Below are 14,771 nucleotides of genomic sequence, written 5' to 3' on the forward strand. Positions count from 1 at the left end.
TGCTCCCTTTATGGTCCTCCCCCGGCCCCCCCTCCCTCCCGGGGACTATCTTAAAAGGACAGGTTGCAGCAGCTCTGCTGTGAACGGAGGGAGAAACGTTCGGATTGTCTCTGCTGCATTTAACATTTAATTCTGTGGCAGAGACAATTTGAACGTTTTTTTCCTCCTTCTCCTTCTTTCTTCTCCTGCCCCCTCTCCTTCTTTTTCTTTCCTCCTCCTCCTCCTCCTCCTCCTCCTCCTCCTCCATTTTCAAGGGGGAAAAAACCCCAAGAAAGTCCAGTTGCCTTTTGAAAAAACATCTTTGGGACAACCATGACCTGGATGGCTGAGAATATCCACAGGCCTTTAACAAGCAACCTGGGATGTTTCTTGGAAGGCTCCTCAAAACTCACCAGATACGAACTGGCTCCCATGAGATTCGTAGACTCGGCCGATGGCCCCGGGCCGCTGACGCTGGGCTGAGGATATTCATAGGTTTCACAGGAAGACGCTGGAATCAAAAGCAGGAAAAGTGAACATGAGGAGAGAGCAAGTCGGCTGAGATGTTCCCCTCATGCAGCGTTGGAGATCAGCAAAGGTCATTTTCGTCAGCGTTTCTCGACCTCGACAAGTTGAAGATGGTGTAGACAGGCCTACTTGGGCGGTGTGTGTGTATGTGTTGGACTAGATGACCTACAAGGTCCCTTCCAAACAGGGGAGGGATTGAAAATTTTTAGCAACTGGTTGCTGTGTGGGCGTGGCCATGGTGGGCGTAGCTGGAAATGGGACTTCCTGAACTTCTGGGAGGCCTGATTTTTCGCCCTCCCACAGCCTCCGCGTGGGCCCTGCACTTACCTGGCATCCAAAACGGGCCATGTGGAGACTCCTGGAAGGGGTCCAGGGGGTGGGCGAGGCCAGCCAGTCCTTTCAACTACCAGTTTGGCGAACCGCGTGTAAAATTAGCAGCCGGTTCACCTGAACTGGTCCGAACCGGCTGAATCCCACCCCTGCTTCTAACTCTGTTAATCTGTATCAAGACATCTGGCTGGCTAGGGAATTCTGGCAGTTGAAGACCACATATTGTCAAGCTGCCAAGGCTGAGAATCACCTCCTCCTCCTCTGTCCCTCCTCCTTTCCTCTTCCTCCTCCCCTCTTTCTTTTTCCTTCTCCTCCTTCTTTCTTCCTTGCAGGTCTTCTAGTCCAACCCCCTGCTTGAACTGAAAACCCTATACCGTGCTGGACAAATGGCTGTCCAGTCTCTTCTTGAAAAACCTCCCGGGATGGAGCTACCTCGGTGTAACCTGCAGTTCTCCACCGCCGGCAGGGTGTTCCTTCGGGGAATGGTGGTGACAGTCGGACTCATGCTGAGGCCTTTGCTGTCCACCAGACGTTGTTGGGGGGCTGCCCCAGCGGGATTCCGCCTGGCCCGGCTTGGGAGGTCTGGGGGGAGGCGTCGCCACTGCGTCGCTCGAAGCCACCGCCAAGGCATTATGGTTTTTGTCCAGCTTGAAGGTCCTCGGATCTGGTAAATGGACAGAGGGGTGCCCGGCACGTCGTAGGAATCTGTGGAAAGCTCCCCGAAGTCTTTGCAAAGCGTGCTGTTGGGGGTCTTGAAGGTGTAGACCTCCTCGCTATCCGATGTCTCCGAGCCGGTGAGGCTGGCTTTGGTGTGGGCGTAGCAGCCGAAGCTCCTGGGCAAGTCGTAAGCGCTGTCCCGGAGCTCCGAGTTGTGCCGGTTGGGTTTGGGCAAGCTGTAGAAACCGTGGAGCTGCCCGCCTAGCCCGTTGATGCAATGCCCATTCTCCTGAGACAATTTCTGAACCGACGGGTCGCTTCGCATGAAGAAGCGGGTGGCTTGCGAGAAGCTGGCGCTCCTGCAACGAAAGAAGAAGGGGAGGAAGAAGAAGAAGGATTACTTGATTGATCACCAGAGCCCGTTGGGTCTCGTGCAGTGATGGCTAAGCCTTTTCCTCCCCGTGTGCCAAAATCAAGTGCACACCCACGCCCATAATACAATGCGCCACGCCCCTGCACACATGACATAATGCAATGCGCCCCGCCCCTGCGCATGTGACCCACTGTGCATGTAACCCCTTGCGCATGTGCATACAACCACCCTGTGCTCCTTGCGCATGCGTGCTTCAGCTGCTACGCCCACACATCGTCAAGCTGCCACACCAATTCGCAGCTTGACGATGTGTGGACTACAACTGCCAGAATTCCCCAGCCAGCCAGATGTCTTGATGCGATTAACAGACTTGGAAGCAGGGGGATTCAGCCGGTTCGGTAGTTGAAAGGACTAGCTCATCGTTTCAAAAGCCGAAGAGCCAGCGCTATCCAAAGACGTCTCCGTGGTCATGTGTCCGGCATGACTAGATGCCGAAAGCGCACGGAATGCTGTTACCTTCCTACCAAAGGTGGGTTCCTATTTTCTACTTGCATTTTTTACGTGCTTTGAACGGCTAGGTTGGCAGAAGCTGGAGAAGTAACAGGAGCTCACTCCGTTACGCAGCGCTAGGGATTCGAAACCGCCGAACCGCCGTCTTTCTGATCGACAAGCTCATTGTCTTAGTCCCTGAGCCACCGCGTCCCTTTAGGCTAAAGATAAAAAGAATGATTTGATTAAACCAAGGGTTACCTTGTATTTTCCGATTTCTGGCTATGCACTGGTGTAGAAAGAGATAGTCTTGGGGGGCACTGGTGGAGAGGGTGCTCCGGATGTGATTGGAAGGCGACTCGAACGTGAAGAGGGTGGCTGGCTAGAGTGCGAAGGAGCCGAGGTTTTCCGTTCCCGCAACAACCGGTGGTTGGAGCCGCTGAACTCGGCTGGGGATGAGCGAGGAGCGTGACTCACAGAGGACATTTCGTAAGGATTCTGCCCAGGAGGAAAACAACAATAACAGAGAAGTTACTATCAAAAGTGAATAGTACTAAGTGGCGGTTGATTGAGTCTGTACTTCCCAAGACTTAGAATAACTTTACCATTACTGATGTTATGCGTAAATAAATTGACTCAGGCAATCCACTGTATATTAAGCACTTACATAAGTTAAATAAAAACTTAGTTTTAAAAATAAAGTGACAATAAAGTTGTTGTCACTTTAAAGTACACTAATCGGGCAAACCATTGTCCAATCTCTTCTTAAAAAACCTCCAGTGATGGATCACCCACAGCTTCTGGTGGCAAGCTGTTCCACTGGTTAATTGTGTGCTCCCTGTTAGGAAGTTTCTCCTTATTTTTAGTTGCTTCTCTCCTTGATTGGTTTCCATCCATTTTTGCCCTGTCTTTCCGATTCTTTGGAAAATAAGTTAATCCCCCCCTCCTTCCTCTTCTTTGGGGCAGCCCCTCAAATATTGGAAGACTGCTATCATGTCACCCCTGGTCCTTCTTTTCATTCAATGAGACAGCCCATTCCATGTACCCATCTCCAATTAAGCAGCATTAGTCAGCAGGAAATATGGAAAACTGCCACAAGAGGGAGAAGGATTGTGTGTTTTCATCTCATCGCCCTCTTTCCATTAAGGGTCACGATTCAACAACATTTGGATGCTGCCATGATGCAAAAGCTGATGTCAAGTGAGCTTCCTGGAATCCACTCCCTCCCCCAATTTCTATCACACTCAGAAAGGGATATTATAAACCTTGCTGACTAATTTCTGCCTAGCCGTGCCTCCCACCGATGTTCAACTGTATCTTTTATGATGTCAGCGGGAGAGTAAAAGGGTAGAAAAAATATATATTCTTGTTTCTATAGCTCACAGTTAAGGGACGCACAGAGAGACTTCGTATCTCTGCTGTTCAAGCCAGTGCGTTATGCTCTAAGAATTTAAATAGCCTCATTTCGTCCCTGCTTGTTATATTGCCCCGATAAAGCTGCTATTAACGGTGGTTATGTGCCTGCTTTATATAATACATATATGTGTGTGTGTGTGTGTGTGTGTGTGTGTGTTTATTTGTGCTGATAAATAAATAAAGGGAGACTATATATATCTATTTCAAGCTATATTGCACACTAGGCAATATATATATAATATAAGCCTGCGGCCTAATGGCTAAGATCTCTGCCTAGTGTGCCTAGTATGCCATATACCCAGGTTCAAATCCCAGTAAGGGTATGGCTAGCTGATGAGAGCTAAATAGCTTGAAATGATCTATACTAGTCTCCCTTTTTTTTTATCAGCACAAATTAAAAAAACAAAAAAACACACAAATATAACAAAGGCAACAGTAAAAATACTGGGTTTCTGTCGTGATGGACTCTTGTGACGAGCCGAAGGACAGATGATGGAAGCAGTTAGCTTCCTCCCATAATTGGGGCTTACCAGGGGTTGTAAAAATCTAATAGATACCTTTCACCCTGGCTTCGCTGATAACGGATAAGAGCCTGCGGCCTAATGGCTAAGATCTCTGCCTAGTGTGCCTAGTATGCCATATAGCCCAGGTTCAAATCCCAGTAAGGGTATGGCTAGCTGATGAGAGCTAAATAGCTTGAAATAGATCTATACTAGTCTCCCTTTATTTATTTATCAGCACAAATTAAAAAAAAAAAAAAAACACACAAATATAACAAAGGCAACAGTAAAAATATTGGGTTTCTGTCGTGATGGACTCTTGTGACGAGCCGAAGGACAGATGATGGAAGCAGTTAGCTTCCTCCCATATTGGGGCTTACCAGGGGTTGTATATATATACACACACACATATATATATATATATATGTCATATTTATGCTGATAAATAAATAAATAAATATGACAAATATAACAAAAAGGCAACAGTAAAAATATTGGGTTTCTGTCTGGATGGTCTCTTGTGACGAGCCGAAGACAGAGAGTGGAAGTGTGACCTTCCTCCCATATTTGGGCATACCAGGGGTTGTGACTTTAAATATATATAAATAAAGTTTTTTTTATTTTTTCATTTTCATAACACATAACCAGATGTCTACTATTACATAACCAACATCGTATTTATACTATGAAATGTTTACATCAATTCGTTTTGCCATCAACTCCCAAAAACAATTATTGGCTCTTCTGCTCTCCATACATTATTTGTACCTTTATCCATCACTTTCTTCTGCCTCTTTCCTCCTCATCCCTACCTCCTTTCTTCCCCCTGTTGTCCTTCTCTACTTCCCCTTCCTCTCTCCTTCTCTTCTCTCCCCTTTCCACTCCTCCTCTCTCCTCCTATTCCCCCCTTGCCCTTTCTCTTACCCCCTCTCTTCCCTTACCTCTCTCCTCTACTTCCCACTCTTCATCTCATTTACTTGGTGTATTTCAACCTCTGAGCGAGCTCCCTTTTGTGTTGATGGCATTTGTAATTCCTTTTCAATATACATATTTAATTTTAACTTATATCTTCCTCCTCCTTTTTTAAAAGAAAAAAAAAGTATACTTATATAGCAATTGTATTTTTAACCCAGCCTAATTTTGGCTGAGATGTAGACCTGGTTACGATTCCCAGATATTCTCATCATTATATTTACATAATTATGCATCCTTACACGCCCCAAATTTGTAATTCTGTCTTTATAATCTCAATAATTTCCCAGTGTAAGTATATTTCATGTTCCCTCTACGTGCCTGCTTTTTTACTCCAAGAAGTTTTTGCAGATGCAAAATGATTTGGAGTACTTAAAAACATTTTTCGGGTGTTCTGATCCTACACTCCGGTGAAATAGGAAAAAAAAATAGATAGACCTCGACTTAATGACCACAACTCTGCTAAGAGAGACAGCTGTTAAGTGAGATTCACCCGATTTTACCATCTTTTTTTCCTCCCCCCGTTGTTAAGTGAATGACTGCAGTTGTCAAGCTGGTGACACAGTTGTTAAGGGGATCTGGCGTCCCCGGTTGACCGTCGGAAGGTCGCAAAAGGGGATCACGTGACCCCGGGACACTGCAACCGTCATAACTGTGAGTCAGTTGCCAAGCATCTGAATTTTGATCATGTGATCACAAGGGTGTTGCAATGGTCGTAAATGTGAAAAATGGTCACCGGTCACTTTTTTCATGTATGTCGAGGACTGCCTGTAGTCATTTAAGAGATTGAAATCCTGTTTTTTCCTCTAAAGGTTCACCCAGCTAAAGGTTCCCCTCACAAGTATGCGCCAGTCGTTCCCGACTCTAGGGGGCAGTGCTCATCTCCGTTTCAAAGCCAAAGAGCCAGCTCTGTCTGAAGATGTCTCCATGGTCATGTGGCCGGCATGACTAAATGCCGAAGGCATATGCTGGTCTTGTTGTATTCGGATGTTTTCCCGTGTAAGATTGAGATTGTCTTGGCAACGTTTCGGCGAGGTCTCACTCGCCATCTTCAGGCTGGGTTTTGGGCTTAAAGTTTGGTCGGAGCTGCCGTCTTTCTATAAATCTTGGTGGGTGTGTGTGGTGCTGGCTTTGTTTCAGTAAGTGGAATGATTGGTCGTGTGGTTGTATCATGATTGGTAGATTGGTGCTGATTGGTGCTGGCTGGTGTTCCGTTGTTGTTTCGTGTTGTAATGGCCTGGGTGGTGGGTGGGGCTCATTTGTGACTAGGGCTGGTTTCCAGATGTCTGGTAGGCGGGAGGTATCACCACGTTTATTCATGTTGTGGGGTGTTTCTCTATTTTGATAGCTTCCATATTATTCTCTTGTTGAAGTGTTCAGTTTTTTAAAGAGTTTGTATTTTTTACAGGGTGTCATCTAGGTACCAATATCTCTGTGCAACATCGTTCCTCATTTGCCACATCACATTCATATTAACATTATTTCCCACAAGGTTAGTCTTATAATATATTAAACATTGAAACATTATAAACTCTCAATTTTCTTCTTAATCTTCTAGTAATGATACCATATTCACATTAAACATCATTATTCTCATCACGTTATTATTATTCTCATTGGCATTATTCTCATGTTAACAGTTTTCATCTTATTTATATCTCTATCTAAATATATGGTCGACTTATTTTGTCACCTTCTTCATTTCCAAACCCTTTTTTTAAAATTCTCCAACCATTGGTAAAATACTTCCCAAAGTGCAGAATATTCAGCTCGCTCTTTCTCCTTAATTGCTAATGTGAATCTGTTCATTTCTGCACATTCTAATCTTTTCCTTATCGCCTTCTCATCAATGTTGGTTTGACGTTCATTTGTGCCGTTTTTAGGTTTGCGTTTCATAGTCCGCATTTTTCAAAAATTGCGGCAAGCCGGGTGGGGGTGTGGTGGGGAGGTTGCCGTGAAGGGAAAGACGAGATGTAGCTTCAATAATAGATGAATGAATCAATCAATAATTGAAACAAGGGCTGAAATTTCCTCTTCGCTGGCTGGCCCTGATGCACAATATTTAGTTACCCTGCTGAATCTGAGCTGCAGCAATTCCAAGGGCTAAAAACTGTTTCGTGAAAGCCATCTGGAGGATATCAGCTCTGCCCAATTTTAGCAGAATAACAGGGTTGGAAGGGACCTTGGAGGTCTTCTAGTCCAACCCCTTGCTCGGGCAGGAAACTCTATACTATTTCAGCCCGATGGTTGTCCAATCTCTTCATAAAAACCTCTAATGTTGGGGCATTTTTTCCCCCAACGTTGTAACTTTGAACGGTCCCTAAACGAACTGTTGTAAGTCGAGGACTACCTGTAATTCTATGACTGTCACACCAAGGAAATAAAATAAACTGTTATTAGAACAAGAGAAAAGAAAAGTTAGACAGTTAGAACAATTAACCAGTGGAACAACTTGCCTCCAGAAGCTGTGAATGCTCCAACACTGGAAGTCTTTAAGAAGATGTTGGATAACCATTTGTCTGAAGTGGTGGAGGGTTTCCTGCCTAAGCAGGGGTTGGACTAGAGGACCTCCAAGGTCCCTTCCAACTCTGCTATTATTGTATTGTATTGTATTGTATTGTATTGTATTGTATTGTATTGTATTGTATTGTATTAAAAAGAATTCTTTCTTAAGATGCCTAGTCATCTTAAGGAAAAAGCAGTCACTAGATGGGGCAATTGCTACAAACTGGAGCAGCTTGGGAACCAGGTGAGACCAATTTAAGGAAGATACAACTCAGGAGCAGGTACACAACCTGCTTGGTCACTAAGAAGGAAACCAGATAATATGTCTTAAACTCAGAAACGTTAAGATGTGTGGACTTCAACTCCCAGAGTTCCCAACCAGCAAGTTCCCTTGTGCCATGGAATTATTATAATGTCCTGATAAGGCCACACTTGGAATACGGCATCCAGTTTTGGTCGCCACGATGTAAAATAGACGTGGAGACTCTAGAAAAATGCAGAGAAAAGCAACAAAGATGATTAGGGGACTGGAAGCTAAAACATATGAAGAACGGTTGCAGGAACTGGTATGTCTAGTTTAATGAAAAGAAGGACCAGGGGAGACATGATAGCAGTCCTCCAATATCTCAGAGGCTGCCACAAGAAGAGGAGTCAAACTATTCTCCAAGGCGCCTGAGGGCAGGACAAGAAGCAATGGGTGGAAACTAATCAAGGAGAGAAGCACTCAGAATTAAGGAGGAATTTCCTGACAGATAGAACAATTAATCATAGAACAGCTTGCCTCCAGAAGTTGTGAATGCCCCAACGCTGGAAGTCTTTAAGAAGATGTTGAATAACTGGCCCCAAATTGTGTAAAAACACCAGATGCTTTTATCATATGTGGTGGACGTGCAACGAGGTAAAAAATTATTGGAAAATGATTCATCATGGTTAGAACAAATGGTGGGAGACCAAATCTTGTTTAAACCGGAAATTTTTCTCCTAGGTATAATACCAGAGGGGTTTAAGAAGTATACTTTATTTTATTATTCATGTACTAACTGTGGCATGCATAACTTATGCACAATATTGGAAAAAAAAAAAACATACCACCATCGATATAATCAGAAAAACATGGCCTGTGCTAAGCAGATAGGATCACTCTTGACTAAAAATAAAGGGATCAGAATATTTTGAAGTCTGGAACAGATTTTATGATGGTATAAAGACAAGGTGACAAGACTGGAACAAACTGTAATATTGTGATTGGACAAAGGATTGATAATGTATTAGTCTAATTGTCAATAGTTTGTCTAGCTGTATATAATGTGAATGTATAGTCACTCCGACTTCGCGTACCTGCTTTGTTTTAAATGTAAAAATAAAAAATATGTTGGGAAAAAAAGAAGATGTTGGATAGCCATTGTCTGAAACTATAGGGTTCCTGCCTAGACAGGGGTTTGGACTAGAAGACCTCCAAGGTCTCTTCCAACTCTTCTCTTCTCTTCTCTTTCCCTTCCCTTCCTTTCCCTTCTCTCCTGTCCCATCCATCCATGGGCTTCTGGGAATGTAGTTGGTTGAAAGGTGAGTGGTTTCAAAACTGCCACAGCTTTCAATTGCACGGGGCGCAGTGATGCCAAGTTTTGGATGCATTCTTTAAGTTAGCCCAGTGAGGTAGGCCATGCAAAATTGTTATTATCTGATGCACCATTTCACCCAACTGACAGTTACAAACCAGTGGTGAAATCTCATTTTTTTGGCCCACTGGTTCTGTGGGCATGGCTTTGTGTGTGTGCGTATGTGTTGTGTGTGATGTGACTGTGGCGTGGCCAACTTTTTTCACTTTTTAAAAGCATTTTTTTCCTGTCTATTTGCCCGAATCGGCAGGAAAAAAAAATGCTTTACCGAGGTGGCGCAGTGGTAAATGCAGCACTGCAGGCTACTTCAGCTGACTGCAGTTCTGCAGTTCGGCTGTTCAATCTCACCGGCTCAAGGTTGACTCAGCCTTCCATCCTTCCGAGGTGGGTAAAATGAGGACCCGGATTGTGTGTTGGGGGCGATATGCGGACTCTGTAAACCGCTTAGAGAGGGGCTGAAAGCCCTATGAAGCGGTATAGAAGTCTAACTGCTAACTGCTATTGCTATTGCTTTAATAAATTGAAAAAAAAAGAGAGCTTCTGACAATTGCAGCAGATCAGCTGTTAGTTGTGCAATTGTCAGAAGCTTCCTCCCCCTCCACTTTAAAAAGCATTTTTTTTCCTGCCTATTCACCCAAACCAGCAGGGAAAGAGTGCTTTAAAATCTTGTGTGTGTGTGGTGTGAAGCTTCCGATGATCGCGAGGCTCACAGGTTCTTGGAAGATTTTCTTTATTACTGGTGTGCAGAACTGGGCCTAACTGGGAAACTTCACCCCTGTTAGAAACAGCCAGGAGGTTTTAGTAGCGTATAGAAGTCTTAGCAACTTCGGCAAGTAGCTCACTTCCCCCCCCCCCACAAAAAAAGAGTTGTTTTCTTATAGGCATTTCATTACCCAACTAAGGTGAAGGTAAAGGTTCCCCTCGCACATATGTGCTAGTTGTTCCGACTCTAGGGGGCGGTGCTCATCTCTGTTTCAAAGCCGAAGAGCCAGCGCTGTCCGAAGACGTCTCCGTGGTCATGGTGGCCGGCATGATTAAATGCCGAAGGCGCACGGAACTCTCTTCCCTTCCCACCAAAGGTGGTTTCCTATTTTCCTACTTGCATTTTTATGTGCTTTCGAACTGCTCGTTGGCAAGAAGCTGGGACGAGTCACGGGACTCACTCCGTTATGCAGCACTAAGAGTCGAACCGCCAAACTGCCGACCTTTCTGACCGACAAGCTCTTAGCCACTGAGCCACCGTGTCCTTTATTACCCAACTCGGTAGCGTCATATTAGCTGGTTGGGGGAACCAACAGGGAATCTCAGCTTTCTAGGCTAGTCTATTTCTCCCTCGGATTGGAGACCATCAGGAAATCTCAGCGCTCTAGGCAAGAGTCAGGAAGTTGACCGCTCTTCCGGAAGGAACAATTTGAGGACGTCCGTCCCCCCAAAAAGGCTTGCCTGCGGTGCTAACCAGGAGTGACCTAACTTCAAAGGTATTGTCATTGTTCAAAAGCCATCCTGCCCTTGATATTCCCACTGGTTCCATCGCATGATCTTCCCAAGAACAAGGGGGGAAAAAAGAATCTCACAAAAGGAGAACATTAAACATCAGCCACTTTCGTTCCTAAGAGATGATGGCATCCTCTTAATGCCGGAGCTGTAACGAAAACCACCAGAAACTCAAAACTCCTTTTCTTTCGGTGGAACCTGTTTCTTCTCGCCGAAGGAACCGGATCGCTTCCTTTAGGAGCAGCAGCTGATCTTACATAGCAGATATTTTATTATTTTTCCCTTCTACAACACCTTACAGTCATTACATCAACACTGTTGTGTCATCATACCTGTACATCAGAGGTGGGTTCCTACCAGTTCGCACCTATTCGGTAGAACCGGTTCGTCAAATCTACCAGTGGACCCGGAAAGCAGGCCACACTACAGAGAGGTTCCAAATTTTTTTGAAACCCCCCCCACTCCCCCCCCCCACAGAGGAGACAGACAGATGACACAGAGAGAGAGAGAGAGAAAGAGAAAGGAAGAAAACTAAATAAAGAAAAAGAAGAAAGAAAAAGAGTGAGAGAGAGAGATAAAGGAAAAGCAGAAAAAAAGAGAAAAGGGACAGAGAGACAAAAGGAAAGAGAGAGAGAGAAGAGAGAGAGAGAGAAGACAAGAAAGAAAGAGAAAAGAAAGAAAAAGAAAAAGAGAAAGAAAAGAAAAAAAGAAAAAAAGAAAGAAAAAAAAAAAGAGAAAGGGAAAAAGAAGAAAAAAGAAAAGAGAGAGAAAGAAAGAAAGAAAGAAAAGAAAGAAAAAGAAAGAAGAAAGAAGAAAGAAAGAAGAAAGAAAACACATGGCGGCAAGCCACTCCCAAGATCACATGGCCGGCAACCACTCCCACAAGGAGGCAACACCCACAGAGTAGGTTCCAAAATTTTTTGAAACCCACCACTGCTGTACATGTATAATATTTAGCTTCTATATTTACACACTTTATACACAGTTCTATATATATTTATATATATATAGGTTTTGTTTGACTTAATTATTTTGTTCCTGTTTGCAGCCATTGTACCAATTGTTCCAAATTTCTAATATTCCGACTCTTCTTTATCTTTTAATTTCAGTGTTAATTTGTCCATCTCTGCACAATCCAAAGTTTTTTTTTTTATCATTAATTCGTCTGAGGGGGTATTATTTTGTTTCATTTCATTTCATTTATTAAATTTATAGGCCGCCCAATCCCGGAGGACTCCGGGTGGCTTACAACAAAAGAAGAAAAAAAAGAACAATGAAAAGCAAAATAAGTAAAAAATAGTTTAAAATTCACAACCACATACGTTCTAATCGGGGCTGGACCTTAACACTAGGTCAACAGCCCCAGGCCTGCCGGACAGCCAGGTTTTAACGGCTTTCCTGAAGGCCATGAGAGTGGGTAAGGTCCGGACAGGGGTGGGTTTCAACCGGTTCGCGGCGGTCCCTGCGAACCGGTGGTTGGCAAACCCGGAAGTAACTAACTTCCAGGAACGGCGAAGGGTCCACCCGCCCGCCCGCGCTCCTTACCGGTTTTGACGAGTTCTGCGCTTCCACGCATGCGCAGGACGCATACAGCGCCTGCGCGATCCTCCAGGAGCAGCTGGAGCATCGCACAGACGCTAATACGCATGCGTGCGCCACGCCCGTGCATGAGGACGCCACCGGCCCCGTTCCAAGCGAACCGGTTGGAACTGGGCAAGAAACCCACCCCTGGGTTCCGGACCTCTGGGGGTAGCTGATTCCCACAAGGTTGGAGCAGCCACAGAGAAGGCTCTCCTCCGGGACCCACCAGCCGACACTGTCCGGCTGACGGTATCCGAAGGAGGCCCACCCTGTGGGATCTTATCGGCCGTTGGGAGGTGTATGGCAGTAGGCGGTCTCGCAGCATTGGGCAAATGCTATTCTAGCTGTAGTTAGCAGATGTGTTAATATGTACTTAATTTTCTTTGTATATTTCCCTTTGATTATTCCCAGTAGAAAGGAGCAGCAGCTGATTTAATTCCTTACTTATTTAATGTTGAAGACAGGGGAGGGATTCAGCCGGTTTGGATCGGTCCGCGTGCACTGGATGCTAATTTACATTTGGTTCGCCGAACCCCTAGTCTCAAGGACTGGCTGGCCATGCCCACCCTTACCCTTCCATCCCAGGAGTCTCCACGCAGCCTGTTTTGGATGTCAGGTAAGCGCAGGGCCCTGCGTAGAGGCTCTGGGAGGGCAAAAAATGAGCCTCTTGGAAGTTCTGGAAGTCCAGAAATGGACCTGTGTCTTGCTATTAAAGTACATTCCAGTTAAGCTTGTCTCGGCATTCGTTACTGGACGGAGGAGGGGGTCAGAACAGGCAACTGTGGAGTCCTTGGCGCTCTCTGAACTGGTCGCTTTCCTTGCAGGGCATCTCACTACCCAACTAGGTACCAGTATCATGTGAGAAAGGCGGGATAGTTGTGGAGAGGAGGAGTAGGAGTATGGGGTCCTTGGTGCTCTCTGAGCTTGGTGTTTTTTCTTGCAGGCATTTCACCACCCAACTAGGTAACGTCATCAGTTTTGAGAAGGAGGAGGAGGATGACTGTGGGGGTCCTTGGTGCTCTCGAGCTCGGTTGTTTTCTTGCAAGCATTTCAAGACCAAACTAGGTAACATCATCATCGTGCTGGTAAGAGATGGTTTGCTCTCCTTCTAGGAGTTGGCTCTTTGCATCGACTGATGAACATCGATTATTTAAGATGCCGGCACTGTCCAGAAACACCGGCAGCTAAAGTCACAGCTGTCCTATCTGGAAGCTACAAAGTGAGAGAACCAACATGAATTGATTATGTGTCATCAGGTCATTTCCTCAAGGGAGTTTGGGTCTTTGCTTTGATGGATAGACTCATGTGTGATGAAGTGCCACCAAACAGCTGTCAACTCTTATTAGGGACCACATAGCTAGGACTTCTCCAGTATGATTTGTCTCCAGCCTGGTCCTTCAGATCTTCCAACCGTGCCCCCATCCCAACTATAACTGAGTCTCCTTCCCTTTCTTGGCATCAGGGACGTCTTCTCCAGAAAACTGCATGTTCACATCACGTGTCCAAAGTGGTTCCACCACAAAACCGTGTTCGACTAAAGCGCGCTCGACGAAACCGTGTACCTGACGTCATCACAGCGTGACAAAAAAAAGCACGCTGTGAACGCTAAAGCTAAAATTAACCCTAAACCTAAACCTAACCCCCTAAACCTAACCCTAACCCTAACCCTAAACCTAACCCTTAACATAACGCTAAACCTAACCCTAACCCTTAACCTAACCCTAAACCTAACCTAACCTTTAACCTAATCGTAACCCTAACCCTAACCTAAACCTAAACCTAAACCTAACCCTAACCTTAACTTGAATCGGCTTGCTTTCAAAGCGCTTTTAAAACACCCTTTTTTCTCCGCGGTCACTGGTTGTCGCGCTGCTGATGACGGTCAGCGACACGGTTTAATATCGGGCGCGCTTTAAGTGGAGCGCGGTTTTGTCGTGCCACGGTCCAAAGTAAGATAAATGGAACCTGGTTATTTGGGACACGAGTGAGACCGTGTGGGATGCCTGCCGGTTTAACAACCAGTTCGGGGAGTGCGTGCTTTGCACATCCCTGCTTGCTTCGGTGCGCGCTGTGCTGAAAGCACTTGCGCGCTACGCTGAAAATGGAGTATTTAGAAGCTCAGCTGCTTAACTTCCAAGTCAGCAACGAACAAGGTTGTGGGGGGAGAGGGAGGAATCAGTTTTGGATTGAGATGAGCTAGAAAACAGGAAATAAAGGATAAGATAGGGCAGGGGGCGGAGCAGTGGTGGGTTTCAAAATTTTTTAGAACTTCTTCTGTAGGTGTGGCCTGCTTTGTGGGAGTGGCTTGCCGGCCGTGTGACTGGGTGGGCG

General features: G+C 45.4%; 1 protein-coding gene across 1 annotated transcript in view; it reads right to left on the reverse strand.

Annotated features, from left to right (window-relative positions):
* Positions 1-14,771, reverse strand: part of LOC116510139 (GRB2-associated-binding protein 2-like) — a 92,987-nt gene that overhangs the window by 11,290 nt on the left and 66,926 nt on the right. Inside the window, 7 exon segments of the mRNA XM_032219565.1 lie at positions 393-490; positions 1,270-1,337; positions 1,369-1,501; positions 1,504-1,853; positions 2,608-2,731; positions 2,734-2,828; positions 12,663-12,683. Coding sequence (XP_032075456.1) covers positions 393-490; positions 1,270-1,337; positions 1,369-1,501; positions 1,504-1,853; positions 2,608-2,731; positions 2,734-2,828; positions 12,663-12,683 — 889 coding nt within the window.

This window comes from Thamnophis elegans, chromosome 6 (assembly GCF_009769535.1).
Source record: "Thamnophis elegans isolate rThaEle1 chromosome 6, rThaEle1.pri, whole genome shotgun sequence".
Lineage (NCBI taxonomy): Eukaryota > Metazoa > Chordata > Lepidosauria > Squamata > Colubridae > Thamnophis > Thamnophis elegans.